The sequence below is a fragment of the Ascaphus truei genome, chromosome 21, assembly GCF_040206685.1.
Source record: "Ascaphus truei isolate aAscTru1 chromosome 21, aAscTru1.hap1, whole genome shotgun sequence".
Classification (NCBI taxonomy): domain Eukaryota; kingdom Metazoa; phylum Chordata; class Amphibia; order Anura; family Ascaphidae; genus Ascaphus; species Ascaphus truei.
The window spans coordinates 18785402-18800013 of record NC_134503.1 but is presented as its reverse complement, the minus strand read 5'-3'; the positions used below and the strand labels follow the sequence as shown (position 1 = coordinate 18800013).

General features: G+C 42.9%; 1 protein-coding gene across 3 annotated transcripts in view; it reads left to right on the top strand.

Moving 5' to 3' along the window:
* LOC142472277 (uncharacterized) overlaps window positions 1-13152 on the top strand; it is a 114028-nt gene extending 100876 nt beyond the window's left edge. For all 3 annotated transcript variants that reach the window (XM_075579244.1, XM_075579242.1, XM_075579243.1), the window contains 5 exons: window positions 193-270; window positions 649-882; window positions 2206-2424; window positions 4549-4626; window positions 7470-13152. In XM_075579244.1, the coding sequence (XP_075435359.1) occupies window positions 193-270; window positions 649-882; window positions 2206-2424; window positions 4549-4626; window positions 7470-7630 (770 nt within the window). In that variant the 3' untranslated portion in view covers window positions 7631-13152. The remainder of the gene's footprint in view (window positions 1-192; window positions 271-648; window positions 883-2205; window positions 2425-4548; window positions 4627-7469) is intronic.
* Window positions 13153-14612: the final 1460 nt, after the last annotated feature.

Sequence of the window (14612 nt, the reverse complement as noted above, 5' to 3'; positions counted from 1 at the left end):
AATGAAATAAAAAATTATCTAGGAAAAAATATAAAAGGTTGGTAATCTGCTTTAAAGGGGATCACATGAAGCTCGGTTTCAAGATAAGTCGTATTGGGGGAATTTTGTCTTTATTGTCCTGTCCTATATTGTTGCTTTTTTTTGTGTATTTCCCTTTCGGTACTTAAACTAAAACCGTTTTCTTTATCTCAGGGCAGGAAGTGGCCGACAGCTGGTACAAGGAAGAGAAGAATTACAACTTTTCCAAGCCGGGATATCAGTCGGATACAGGTATGCATTATATCAGATAACATCCATCCGAAAAACAAGAGATAATGCATAATAGACACGTCTGATCACACTTTGTGCAACGCTTCCTCCTATAACCAATTTGGGCAAAAGAGGTTTGATAGATTAAAATTTAGAGATCTGTCAGATCGCCTCTCTAAGGGGTTTAATCTAGATCAGCTGAAGTGGACAATTGTTCCATTTTCAGAGGAAATCTCTCATTGACGTTGATGGGGAATGTCGTCCAAAAACGGCCCTATCAGCCACGTGTTCTTTTATGGAATAGGCCCCTTTGCACCAGCTTCATGGCAAAATGATCCATTGTGTGACTTTATACCTAGTCCCCAGTAACCTTCAGTTTCTACGTTCTTGTCTCCACAGGGCACTTCACCCAGATGGTGTGGAAAGTCTCTAAGGAGGTTGGGATCGGCCTAGCCTCCAGCGGGAAGGGGATGTTCATTGTGGTGGCCCAGTACAACCCCAGTGGGAATATCACCAACCCTGGATTCTACGCCAACAATGTCCTAACCCGGGGCTCCAAGGTGACCGATGAAGACGATGATGAAGACGGTTTTGTGAAGAACGCTGGTGCTAATGCCATTGTCATTATACCAGGTATGTTCCAGAACAACTTTCTCTGTGTAACATAATTGGTCTAAGAATCTCATGCTATATTGATGCACATATTGCAGAATGGAACAGCTATTGCTAATGCATGTAACCACCAACATGTACTCGTCCCAGTGCATGTTAACATTATTGTATTCACACTCCCATTGCACTACACTGCTGGATGTTAGTGCTCTCTGATGCTAATAATAATAGTTGCAACAATAATACAAGCATTGGAATCAGCACATATATTATACAATATAGTGAAGGGAACACCAGATGTGAGAATAATGAGTGGGAGAAAGGAACCCTTGATTAAAGATCTTAGTCTATTTTAAGGGACAATCACGAACTTTGCTCCCAAGTTTATATAAGATCTTGATTTACAGATCATCTCAGCATCACGTTACCAGTTATTATAAGTTGTTATTTATTGTAAATGTGTGCACTCGCCTGTTTTCTAGTTTAATCCTGTATACACAAATTATTTTAGCAGTCATAACACCTACTCCCCAATTAGGGAGTTCCACGTGTTCTGGTTGCGCCCATTATATATATCATGTTTATTGCTCCATATAACATCGGATAGCGCAAGCTTTCAGTGCCCAGAGGGGACATAGTATATGTACTGTAGTGATGGAAACAAAAACCGTTATAGATAGAATTATCTATTTTAATATTATTTTGATGTATTGTCTGTTATAGAACTGGTATGTATAAATACACACGCATATTGTAGTGATAAAAACATATAATAATTCAAATTCTATTTTCCTTGAAATAATGTAGGGTTTATTAGATTGTCTGTTTCCTCCCATTTTTTTTTTTTTACACAGATGTTGCAGGCAGGTTATTGTTCCGTCTGGTGCATTAAGTTGTGATATTCTGCATCAAAAGTGCAATATAATCCTATTAAAATGGAGTACCTGTAGCTATACAGTGATATTCTGAGTTATACCGTGATACCATGTGTTATCACCGGGAACAACGAGGCTGTTAGGTGTGTGTGTGTGTGTGTGTGTGTGTGTGTGTGTGTGTGTGTGTGTGTGTGTGTGTACGCACGCATGCACACATTCCAAAACAATCACTGGCTACCACAAAAAATAATTCACTATTAAATCCATATAAAAAAGACAGCTTAAAAACAAAGTGCCCCTCATGTCCAGAAAACCTCCTACGGAATATGCACAATAAGACATTTTTAGGATTTGGGCTTTTTATAGGGTTTATGAGAGTGGCCGTCCATTCCGGGAAATAATGGGTTGAGACGTAGCGTCACACACGGAACCGAGCTGGAGATAGAATAACAGGTGGTTGTGTTTCTAGAAAAGGACCTGAAAGCCTTCAGGAAGGAGCTGCTGAATGAGCACAACAAGTACAGGCGGTTGCACGGATCGGGGGGTCTGCAGCTCAGCACCACCCTGTCCCAGGAAGCACAGAAGTGGGCCGAGCACTTGGTGGGGATGCGGGCCCTGCAGAACAGCAACACCCAACACGGAGAGAACCTGTGGTACCGATGGGGCACCGACACTAGCTTACCAACAGGTACATGCACAAGGCACCATGATCTGCAGCAACCCATCGAATCCGTTTCAAAGTACACGCGTTGCCATGGCCTCCCAATAAGCCTGTTACATTCTTTCTGCACTGGCTATTATCTTTCATTACTATATTGATACACTACGCATAGATGTGTCTTCTGACCACATGTAACCTTGAGCCTGCCAGAGGCAGCGTAGCTACATCATGGAGCCCCTGGGGTGCCAGGCCTTTATGGTGTGGTAGCTACATCGTGAGGCACCCACAGGGTTAAAGGCGCAATCCTACGTAGCGAGCCAAAAACAGCCATTTGTAAATAATGTCCCAATCTAAAAAAAATTAGAAATGTGGCTGCTTTTGTTTCTCCAGTAGTTAAATAGTAGTTTAATTTCTTAGGCTACGACCCCAGTCAACACTCCTGCATGCGAGCATGGCGGCCAGGCGGCGCGTGCGCAGACTACAGCCGCGATCTGTAGGGAGGCGATGGGATACGTGGGGGAGGGGCCATGACGGGGGGCCATGGCGGGGCATATCTGCCTTTCCATTGGCGGCCCGCCGAGCATGCGACCGCGGCACGGGAAGAAAAAAATGTCTTCCCTGCCAGCGTACGCGTCACAGCGCTTTGCGCGCCACACACACGCCCACTGGGGTCTGCCCCATAGAGGGCTGTGCTATGGTGTGTGTTGCGCACGCCGCAGCACGCACCGCAGCGGCCACTGAGGACCTGGCCTAAAGCGTCAGAGTGAGAGAGTTTGTCAATTAAGGGATTTCTTCAACCTTATCCCACCCTGTCCCTATCATCCAATAAAGATAAGGGGAGGGGGAGAGAGGGTTCTCTGCCTGTGCAACATCTTGTTGAACACACAGTGACATCAGACAAAAGGGAGCAGCCAGAGGATATCGAACCCTTCCCGAGACATCCTGGAGTTCCTTTGATTTCCTCCCAATTTTTATAGCGATGACACATTTCTGTTAAATGTGTCTAATTGTGTATTACACACTTCCATCTTGCATGTAATATGTCATAATGTAAAATCTCAGGAGTTTTTCCCTCCTGGGGGGGCGGTCAGTGCAGAAGTGACCAATAAGTTTAGGAGGACGACTCTGTGTAATAGAGGGTCAGACATGATGTAAGATACAGAAAGTGGCGCAGAGGGGCACAAAGGTTCAGAGAGCGCGACACGGGAGTCTCAAACAGAAACAGGGTCATTTACCTGCATCAATAACCCAATTAATATATTTCACCAAATGTACTCCTTTTAAATTTGGACCTTTAAACCTTGGTCATCTTGCTTTGTGAACTGAACACAGAATGGGGGTCCCATAGGCAAAACCATTGCTGCGAGGGGTTCCCAAGTTCAATAAGTTTGGGATACCACTGCCCTATAGTTTCTATGGGGGTGTGACCTTAAATACAACAGCTGAGCTCACCTCTAGATCCCCATCGCTCTTACATTTAATGCTGCTTAAAAGCCATTTCTGATCTACTTTTACTCAACATATAGAATCACTAGCCCTTTCATATTTCTTGATCCAAAGAGGGAACTGTATGAGATGTGTGCAGAGGTTTTAAAAGACGTATTTTAAGGGGAAATCAAATAGGCTTTTATTAGCCAATGGTTTTAAAAAAACAAGAAATACAGCTTATGTTTCAGCAAAAAGTGAGCCGCAAAAAAAACATACTTAACTCCAAATGGAGCACTAACTAACACCAGCTGACGCCCTACAATATATATGGGTTGAGGGCTATGCCCCATTCCAGCAACAAAATACAATAGTTCAAGGGGGGGAGGGAGGAAAAAATCCCAATGCAGGCTTCTCTCCACAGCGATCCAGTGTCCAATACCTTCCTGGGTCAGAGAAAAGTAGTCTCTGCGTGATCTCTCCAGCAGTCCAGGGTGTCTCCCTGGACCAGAAATCTCCCTGCAGTCACTGTTGCAGGGTATTTTAAGTCTGCTAATGAGCCAGGTGGAGACTGATTAATTGCTTAAGGCTGCAGATTAACCAACTCCCTGCTGGAGACTCGGGACATTATTGCACCAAATGAATTATCCCATATTTTGCTCAAAAGACGATTAACCTTACTCAGATCCGCTGCTAACCATACATACTCACCTTGTCTCCCTACAGGGACGGAGGTGGCCGAATCCTGGTACGATGAAATTGCAAAGTATAGCTTCAGCAGCCCAGGATTTCAGGGCGGGTCAGGTGAGAGCATGCGACGAGATGGCCTCGGGCAGTGCGGACAATTCCTTGTGCCAGAATTTATTTAGGAGGCCATCTCCCGGTTTGGCACACACATGATGGGAAACCCTGACTAATGGAAGAAGGATAAAGTAAGGTGGGGGGGGGGGGCTTAACCCGAGCGCTGCCAGAGGGCCGGCGCTTGGCAGTGAAACCGTTAACTTGGGTAAGATGCAAGAGGGGGCCAGCTGATGGAACTTGACCTCTGATCCGGCTGAGTAACCTGACTGTTCTCCCACCCACCCCCCTCCCTTCCCCCCCACGCATGCTGTGACTCCAGTTTCTCCATCATACACCGCAAAGTGTTCCTGTTGTACTTGCTGCTTAGGTGTTGCCGTTTTTCTGCACCTGCTCAGAAATTCAGACACCTCCTTATTCAGTAGGTAGGGAAATCACTGCCCACTCCATCAGCCTTTGTCTTGGATCTAGATGTCATAGAACTGCGATGCTTACAGGTGCAATTCAAGGCATAAAACCCCAACCTTTTCCTAAAGAATGTAACAGTCTATTTTGGCTGCCCGGAACAAATCTACCAATTCTAATGGCAAATGTTTGGCTGCTTTTGGTTTCTTTGGAAACTGGTGGCACGTGGCTAGTCTTCGGGGCCTTGGAGGGAGGGAGCGTTTGTCAGTCAAGTGTTATCTTTATCCCACCCTGTCCTTTATCAGAGAGCCAACAAAGATCAGAACAGAGGGAGAGAGGGGGCTTTGCCTGTGCAAACTCTTGCTGAACACACTGGGACATCAGACAAAAGGGAGCAGCTGGAGGAATAACCAAACCTCCCAAGTCTCAGCTAAATAAAAAAACAAAGATTTAAAAATCGTTATTAGTGTTAGATTTGGGTTAAAAAAAGGCATAAATCACGTAGGTGTGACCCCATAAACATGTCACTAAGATTAGTTTACTTCGGTCTTGGAGGAGCAGCTCCACATAGCAATACTTTTCTTTATTATTATTATTTATATGTGAATTAAATTGAATGTGAATTAAACATACAACGAAAAGGTTGGTAATCTGCTTTAAAGCCGCAACTCCCACCAGAAGCCTGCAGGAGTTTAACTCGTACATTGTTAGTATTAAAGAACTCCATTTTAATCTCCCGGACACTGAAGCCCAGATCCACAAAAGGTTGCTAAGCTTTAGCACGCCGTGACGCCCATTCGGGGGTAAATCCCTTTTTGTGGATTTGGGCCTTCGTTTTTCTTTTATAACATGTATATTTATTAAGATTTTAAACAATAAAATGGGACAGAGGAAGGATAGAAAAAATAAAAGGGGGGAAGGGGAATAACCATCTTATACATAGTTTTTTTTTTTTTTTTAATACATCAACAATACACATTCCTTGTCATACAACATTTTAAACATAAAAAATTCCAACCTTAGTCACATAATGCTCCTCATGGGGCATTTCCCTCATATCTCTCCTCTCCCACCTATGGGTAACTTCTCGTCTCCCATCACTTTTCGCCCAAGCTGCTTACCTAATCTCAACTATTCACTGACATCCCATGCTTCCCATGCCCTATAAAACATCCTCGTCGTGTGATTTAGGAATGAGGTCAGTTTCTCCATTAGCTGAACTTCTTCATTTATTCTTCTAATAACTTCTCTTCTGGAGGGCGAGTGGGGGGGGGGGGGGGGGGGTGTTTTTTCCGCACGCCGCGGGCCTTCGTTTTTCATCCGCTTGTGTCTCCTGGACATAGCATCGGATTTATAAAATAAAAAGAAAGGTTGGAAAGGGCTAGAGACGAGATCACAAAGTGGTATGAGAACGTCGCTCGACGCGGGGCTGCTGCGGTAAAGGGGCGTCGGATTGAGCTCGCTTTCATCATCTGGCATTTTGTTAATGGAAGTGCGTCTACCCCCTCCCCTCCCCCCACTTTCAAGGATACCTAAGACAGTGATGGAGAGGCTCTCCAGCCAATGACTGTCGACCCAGAGAAGAGTTTGTGTGATTGGGTATCAGAAAGGATGATGCACAAGGGGGAGGAGTCAAGAGAGAGATATGGGGCACGATGTGAGTGAAGCAGTCAGCGCTGCTGCGGAGTGGCTAGGAGTCCCTATCCCATGCGGAGGCAGAGCAGCGAGGTGGAAGAGCCCCCCATCTTCAGCTCGAAGGGAGCCAAAGGGTACCCCCTTCAGAGAGGTGCGGCAGCACTATCACCAAGCAGAGGGTCTGGGACTGTGTGTACTCCGCAAGAATAAGTGTTCAGGGAATTGCCCCATATACCCTGCAGTATACTGTTGCAAGTACACATGACCTCACCTTTACCGTTTGCAAAGCAACAGGCCTGCACCTTTAACCATCATACATAAAGTCAACGCCCAACGCGCCCATCACCGGGACCAAGTAATGACATTGTATAAGTTGTAAGTAGAGTCCTCCAAGCGAAGGGTCCTGATACTCACCATTGTCTACACATATAGTTTTCTATATACCTGCCGGTAAAAACCTTGCTATCCCAAAGCATGTTTCGGTTGTCTGACCTGAGCCTGGCTTAGTGCTGACAGTTCACTACCTAACACACCCAAGGTGAGGCGGACTCAGGCCCCTACCCTGCTATCACCATACTAAGATACGTAGGGTAACAAGTAGGGGTTACACAGGCTTTAGGCTTTTCTGTTCTGCGGGGCTCAGCGACAGTCCATTGCAGTGCTTAATAAGGGTATTTTGAGTAACGTAGAAATCTATTGATTGTAGCTTCAAGGTTGTGAGGGTCAAGGTTACTCCTGTTTATCTGTTAAGTCAGCTCCTTTAAATCTAATTGCACCCCTTCTTTTTTCTCTCTTCTTTCTCTCATTAGGAAACTTCACCCAGATGATCTGGAAGGCTTCGTCCCAGGTTGGATTTGGCCTGGGGACAGACAGTAGGGGAATGTACATTGCTGTGGGATTTTATGACCCTGCTGGAAACATAGCCAACAAGGGCTACTTCGAGGACAATGTGCTACCGAAAAAGAAGTGATAAGAGGAAGCTCTTTCTTTTTAACCGTGGGTTCATAAAATTGTTCCTTCTTTCATTTTGTAGAGGGTACATAGTGTTTGTTACAACAGGAATCGGCCAAACACTATATGAATAACCTGGAGAGCCCTCTAATGGCAAAAATTGTCCTATAACTGGGGTGAGGGATTTAAATGAACTGCAAACTTTTTTCCACCTTACTTTGAACCGGTGTGTCCCGATCCAGAAGGAAATGTTAATAGAAATGTGATGGGAAGTTCTATCCTAAAAGCTGCTCTAAAGGAAACTAAACATGGTGGTCCATATTTACCAAGCAGTGCTACTCTATGAGATACCTTCCAGCCCATTCAGTTGGATGCAGGTGTCTTATGGAATAGTCCTGATAATGTGTAGAATTATTGGGATGGGCGTATAAAGAATAAGATTCTATTATTGTTCCCCTAGTCTTGAGCCTACATTTTGCTTAGGTAGCACTGATCTGTTCCAGTTAGGGACGGGCTGGTGTTTTGGACAGGTATACTCCATAGCAGTAGGGGTTTTTGGAGCATGGAAGAACACCGTCTTTAAAGTTGAATGTGGGAAGGACTAATAACCTACAAAGCTCTGAGATTTTACACAAGTCCTGTTTACAGATCTCTTCCTAGCAAAGCTAACTCTGACTCCTATTCAGCATGGCGAGTCGCAGTAACGCACAGCTAACAATGTATTAACTTCCATGCAGGTGAATGGAAGCCAATGCATTATGAACTAGGCATAACTCTGCTTCTTACTATAATAAATGGGGGTCTAAGTTACATCCAACAGTAGCCCAATTCCATATCCTCAGGATATTGCTCCCCTGGTGCGATTGAGCACAGAAATGGTTGGTGCAGAGACCTGTGAATACGTGGACTGCTCTGACCTATTGTCTGTCTGTGCACTATGGACCATATTAGCTAAGCCGTCTTCTGCCATTACAACTTCCGGCACTGGAAGAGTCAATGGGCTACTCACTTCCAGTGCCGGATGTTGTCCTATGGCAGAAGTCAGCCAAGTCAACATGAGCCTTAAATGACTTCTCAGTACCATAAGATGAGCTTTCTGTCTGAAGTCAATTTTTCCTATGGATAATTCTACATACTGTTTAAAATAGGGCTGTTGGCATGCTCAGCGCCCTGATGTTTTTAAATGGTTCCTATGAATGTATATGTTTGTAATTCCTTTTAACTTTTTTATATTTGTTTTTATTTACAAATGGTACAAGGGTTCTACTAACATTATTATTATTAACATTAGGCCACTCACTTTGAACACAACTTGTTCAAAGCTTCATTAAAAAGTGCTGTCCCACTTTGCATCCAAATGATCTAATCACAGAGAAAGGTTTGATGAGTTAAACATCAGCGATTCATGCTTTAATCATTTGAATTCCTTGGAAAGTCTTAATTTCAACGGGTTCTCGTTTATCTGGTTTCCTTAATTCCATTGATAATAAAAGTAAATGTACTCATTCCACCTCAATGAAATAGAATCGTGTAGGGAAATGGGAAAATACTTGTAATACAGTAGGTCAAAGATAACTGCCAAATCTCAATTTCCACCGTTATAAGATTTCAAAGATGGGTTAAAAAAAATGAATAATACAGCTCAACCCCCTTATAACGCTGCGCTTGGGGTCCAAAGAACCACACCGTGCTATAAGCGGATCACGTTAGAAATAATGTACAATTGTAGGCATTGTACAATAAAGTATTTAAGATACCAATAATCGTGTTGTAAAGTATTCATACATACAAAAATTGGGAGCCATGCCTGCATCGCGTTATAAGCAGATTTGCGTTATAACGGGGTTAAACTGTAGTTATTTCCTACATATATATATATATATATATATATATATATATATATATATATATATATATATTTTTTTTTAAATGAAAAAAAAGCATGAATTTTCCAGATTTAACCAAGTAAACAAATCAATTCTATTGATTTTTTCATTTCGGTTCTATGTGGGTTTGAACCTTGAAATTGATCTTGAATGGATCAGTTTGTCAAATCTTTTAAGTTTTGGAATACTTCATTTTACTTGCATAAGGTACAAAGGTTTCTATGTAATTAAACCACTAATGTTAAATAGTGTTTTAACTTGTGCAAAAAAAAAAAACACTTGGAAAAACAAAAAAGTTACAAGATGGCACGCGGTTAAAGGGCCACTTGCTCATATTTTTAAAAAAAATTAAAAGAAAGTGAGAAACATTCCTTTTATTGCTTTCCCCCCTCCCCCATTGTTTGGCTCTTTTGATATATTTTTTTAACAGTGCACTCTTGATCTTAATGGGGTCCAGTTATCAAACACTCCTGGTCACGCCAGGTTTTGTCTGAGAAAAGTAATACTTGTAATTTGATACCGCTGGCGCAGTTTCTTTGCACAGGTTTTGCCCAAATGTTGAAGTTGGGAGACTTTGATAAATACACTGGCAAAAGTGCCCTATAAGTTATTTTGTATTTTTAATGTGATATTCAGTCACAGGAACAGAGTACTAAAGGGACCTGTTTAAAGGGTCATTTCTTGGTAATAGAAGCCTTTTTTGGGCCCCCATTACACCGTACTCTGATCACGGGGCCAACATAGAGAGATGAACAGGCTCTTTTTTTTTTCCTGCCTAAATAATGCATGGTCAACGTTTGGGGGTTGAGGAGGGCGGCTCGGCCAGCCAATTCCAGAAGTTTCGCTTCCGCTCCCTCACTCTGATTGGGCCTGGATGCACTCCAAATGGGACCCACTGTACAAGTGCGCCCAGCTCAATAACTCATCCCATGGCCCAGGTGAAGACTGACGTCCTGGGCCCTCGGACACATGTCGGCAGATCTGCTTGATGGAAGCTATGTCATTTCTGTTACATGCACAAGGAAATGCAACCTCTCTGTTGCCAGCTTGTGCTTTTTATACCTTTTCATTATATTAAACCAATAGAAACGGGACTCAATTCTCCAGTGATGTTCCCATGTTTCTCAACTATCCATATTTATTCCACATGCAGCAAATTCCAGCAATCCCTTTGGTTTATTGACATCACTAAAAAGGATCAGTCTTGCTCCTAAATGACATACATGGATTTCGGGCCAGAAAACAAACTTTTGTAAAGAAATGACCGATCTAATTGGGTTCTACAAACACATCTAACCTTGTTAATATAAAATATTTGACTGCTTTAATTTTTGGGAAATTAATTACAAGTGGAATCTCTTAGGTGCCTCTTAATGAGGAAGTGTCAAATGTTCCCTGTATCCTTCTCTGACCTTGTCCTTATCGGACAACCAATAAAGATAAGGGGCAGTGATTGGTTGGTCTATGCCTGGGCAAACTCTTGCTGATCACACAGTGACGTGAGAATCAAACCCCTTCCAAGTGCTCGCCGTGGTTACCAACTAGCTAAAAAGGCATCTTTCACCTCTGAAACGTGGCACTGCCAGTGGCAGACTTACATTTCTGCGGCCTGTAAGCTCTCAGGGGCGGCCCTCTGCCCTAGTGTATTGACATCATGTGATGCCGCGTTGTCGTGGCAATGCGACGTCATGTTGTCATGGTCGCCATGACGACGCTACAAGAGGGGACCGCTCCGGAAAATGGAAGGCTTTCTCACACACTCTTCCCACATAATGGCCGTCCCCTTACAAAAAAAATTGCCCTAGGCTATAGCTTACTCCGCCTAATGAGAAATCTGTCACTGGGCACTGCCATGAGAAGCCATTAGCCACTTTGGCCCTAGGAGGGGTTGTATTTACCTTTGCAGCCATTATTCTACAATTTTCACCTTGGTCGTATACACATTATTTTATGGTCTGTTCTTACAAGACAAACATTATTCTTAACCAGGTTGGTCTTTGATACCACTGTGTGACAGATAAGTAATGACATTTTTGTTTGCCCTCTTAACCCCTTCCATTGCCAGAGTGATGCATTGCAGGCCTTGCCAGGAAAGGGGAGTTAACCATGAAATATTACAGCTGCCGCAGAGTTTGGATCGGATATTAAGTCATCACTTTGCTGTCTCGTATTTTAACCAGTTCCACAATATCTCTAATGCAGTAATTTCCAATCTGTGTTCCTTGAAACCCCTGTGGTTCCTTTGATTTTTATGTTAAAATAGGTTTTAAAGCATTGCTCCAATGCAAAATGTGCTATATTCCCCCCCCCATGCTACAACTTAATTTAACATTGCAAGAATTATGATTTTTGAAGGCGCAGTTCCCTCCAGATGACCTATTTTGAAAGTGAGCCCTTTAAAGCAAATTACCGACATTATATATATTTTTAATTATTTTTTTTTTTTAAAGGGATTGTATAACTTTCATTATATTTGGGTGTCATTTTTACAAATAAAATACAGTTTAAAATAAATAAATAAAAATCAGTGAGCAGAGGAAAAAAGAAAACGAGGTAAAAACAGGATACCGTATTGTCACGGGCGTGGCACTCCAGGGGCCCGTGACTTAGAGGCGACGTCCTGCCCCGAGAGGGCTTTTTACAGTTTTAATCGCGTCCTGCGTCCCCTGTCTCCCCATCATGGAGAGCCGAACGCGATCTGCAGAGAAGGGAAGGGGAGCACTCTTCCGTTTCTGGGACGCCGCAGTCACATGACCGCGCTTTGCGGGGCCTCTTCCAACACTCAGAGTTAAATGTTTTACAGGTCCCTCTTCTAGTTTGTTTGCTTTTTCCCTTCCCCCCTGCTCAGTGATTTTTATTTAGTATTTTATTATAACTATAATAATGAGCCTTTGGACACCACCAGACTTCAAAGAGCTCCAGATCACAAGCTTCTCAGACGAGGCTTTGTGCTTGGTGCTGGAAAGGGGAATACACGGGAGAAATTGCCATGGAGACTACTGAAGGCCTTGGGCCTTTGGAACACCTCCCCAGATCCAGAAAAGGGTGTCACGCCTCAGCTCGCCTTCACTCCCATTCATGGGAATGCTGAAACGTGGCACCCTTTCGTGGATCTGGGCCTTTCGATGTTGTGTATCGATAACATGGACGCAAGCCGGTCCCCCCCGGATATGGAAGCAGTGAATGCAAGAAACATGTAATGCATGACGTACTCTGTCACAGGGCTCAGAGTGCCAACCCTTATGACACCAGATTACATCCCTCAAAGGGTTAAAGAAAAAAAGGCAAACATTAGTAAGCCGCTTTTAAAGGGTGTCCCCCTGGGCTTCCTTTCACAATACGGTCGCTCCTTTTGGGGGGGGAACTGCACCTCCGTAAGATGTTTTACGATGACCTTATTGCTTGTCCCCCCCCCGAACATGTTTCCGTGGTAGGAGAAGCTCAGTGTTGTGAAGTTACTATCGGGTTACTTGCTCTGGTAATTAAGTCTGTTTCCAAAGCGGTCCATATATACGTATGACGAGCTGCCTGATACAAAATGCCACAAAGCTGCATTGGTCATTCCTGATGTGTTTTTTTTTTGCTTGATTAACTGCACTTACTTGAAGTTGTGTGAAATGCCAAAACCTGATATAATAAATTGCATTTTACTTGGTTCATTTTTTATTTATTTATGTTTGTTTTTTTTTGTTTTTACGTGTGATTTTTGTTTTTAAGTAAAAAGAATAATATATGGGACAACTGTGTAGTAAGCACACCTTTTAACTCCTTCACTGCCAGAATGGGCGAGCCATGCATTCTGTTGCACACCACCTATGTTCTAAAAGACTCTGAGAACCTCAGTATTAACATGAGAAGTACTATTTATTGAATAGATATTACTGCTATTACTTATGGCCATTTCTTTTGTGTATTGTATCTCAAAGATGTCAACACAACCAGTTAATGTGCTTTTGCACATTGTCATGGATAGGAATATGACTTATTGAGGGGAGACTTTAGATGTTTTTGATGTTGGTGTAGAACCAGCATAGATTTCATATTCTTGCTTATTTTCAAGGGATCAAAGTGTCATCCTCAGACAGAGGAAAAAACCTTATCTAGATGGCAAAAGGTAAGTAAATCTGGGGTATATCTGAATAAGGGATTGGTTGAAATAAATGAGGTATAGATGGATGAAATTATATAAAGGGTGAAAAAACAAAACCCTCAGTCAGTCCGTTAGGTGCTAAAGTATGTAACGTGTAGATCCATTTGGACTTAATGGGCAAATTTTCTGCACTGATGACACAACAATGATTCATGCTGTTGGTTTAATATTACAGCTCATGTACATATGTGCGCTACAGACAGCCAAACTCCTCTAATTCCACCCCATCAAGGGATTTTTTTTTGTGGAAGACGTTGACGCACACAACACATAAAAATTGGTTTTAAACATTGGTGCCCAGAGATGCACTAACTTACCGTTCTTTGTGCGTATGTTTTACGTCAAAATACTCCCACAGACGGCCTGGTACATACACATTAACCCACTGATCCACATACTGATACACTGATGCACACACATTAGCTTGGTACTTGTATCATGCGAACACTGAAGATTTGCTCATTATATGGGTGCAAATAAATGTCCCACCTTTCAATTTATATCTGTGACAGGGTGAAGTCAGGTACTGAGTATTTCGCCTGGCAAAACATACATCTGAGTCCTGCATCCAGCACTCAGAAGGTTAACCCTGGAGAAAAAGCTGGGCAATCAGGAAGTAATACTTGTGAGAGAAAGGGACCCCAATGGAGAGCACTCAAACAGATGCACAAAGTACACAGAACAAAGGATATGTGTTTGTGTTGATTAGTAATATGTGTAATATTTTTTCTACCTACCTGGACTTATGGTCACTTGTGTACAGCAGATACATCCATCTAGATATCTGCATTTAGGTACAATTCAAGTGAGTGTATGTGAGTGATTGACTTGTTAACCTCCATGGTGGTCTGAATTGCTGCCCCCCCCCCTTCCCCCAGGGATCAGAGCAGCGACCTGCTGATACAGACTACCTTATGACTGGTGACTTTAGTCTGTCCCCTGGGAACCTACTATAGCTAACTACT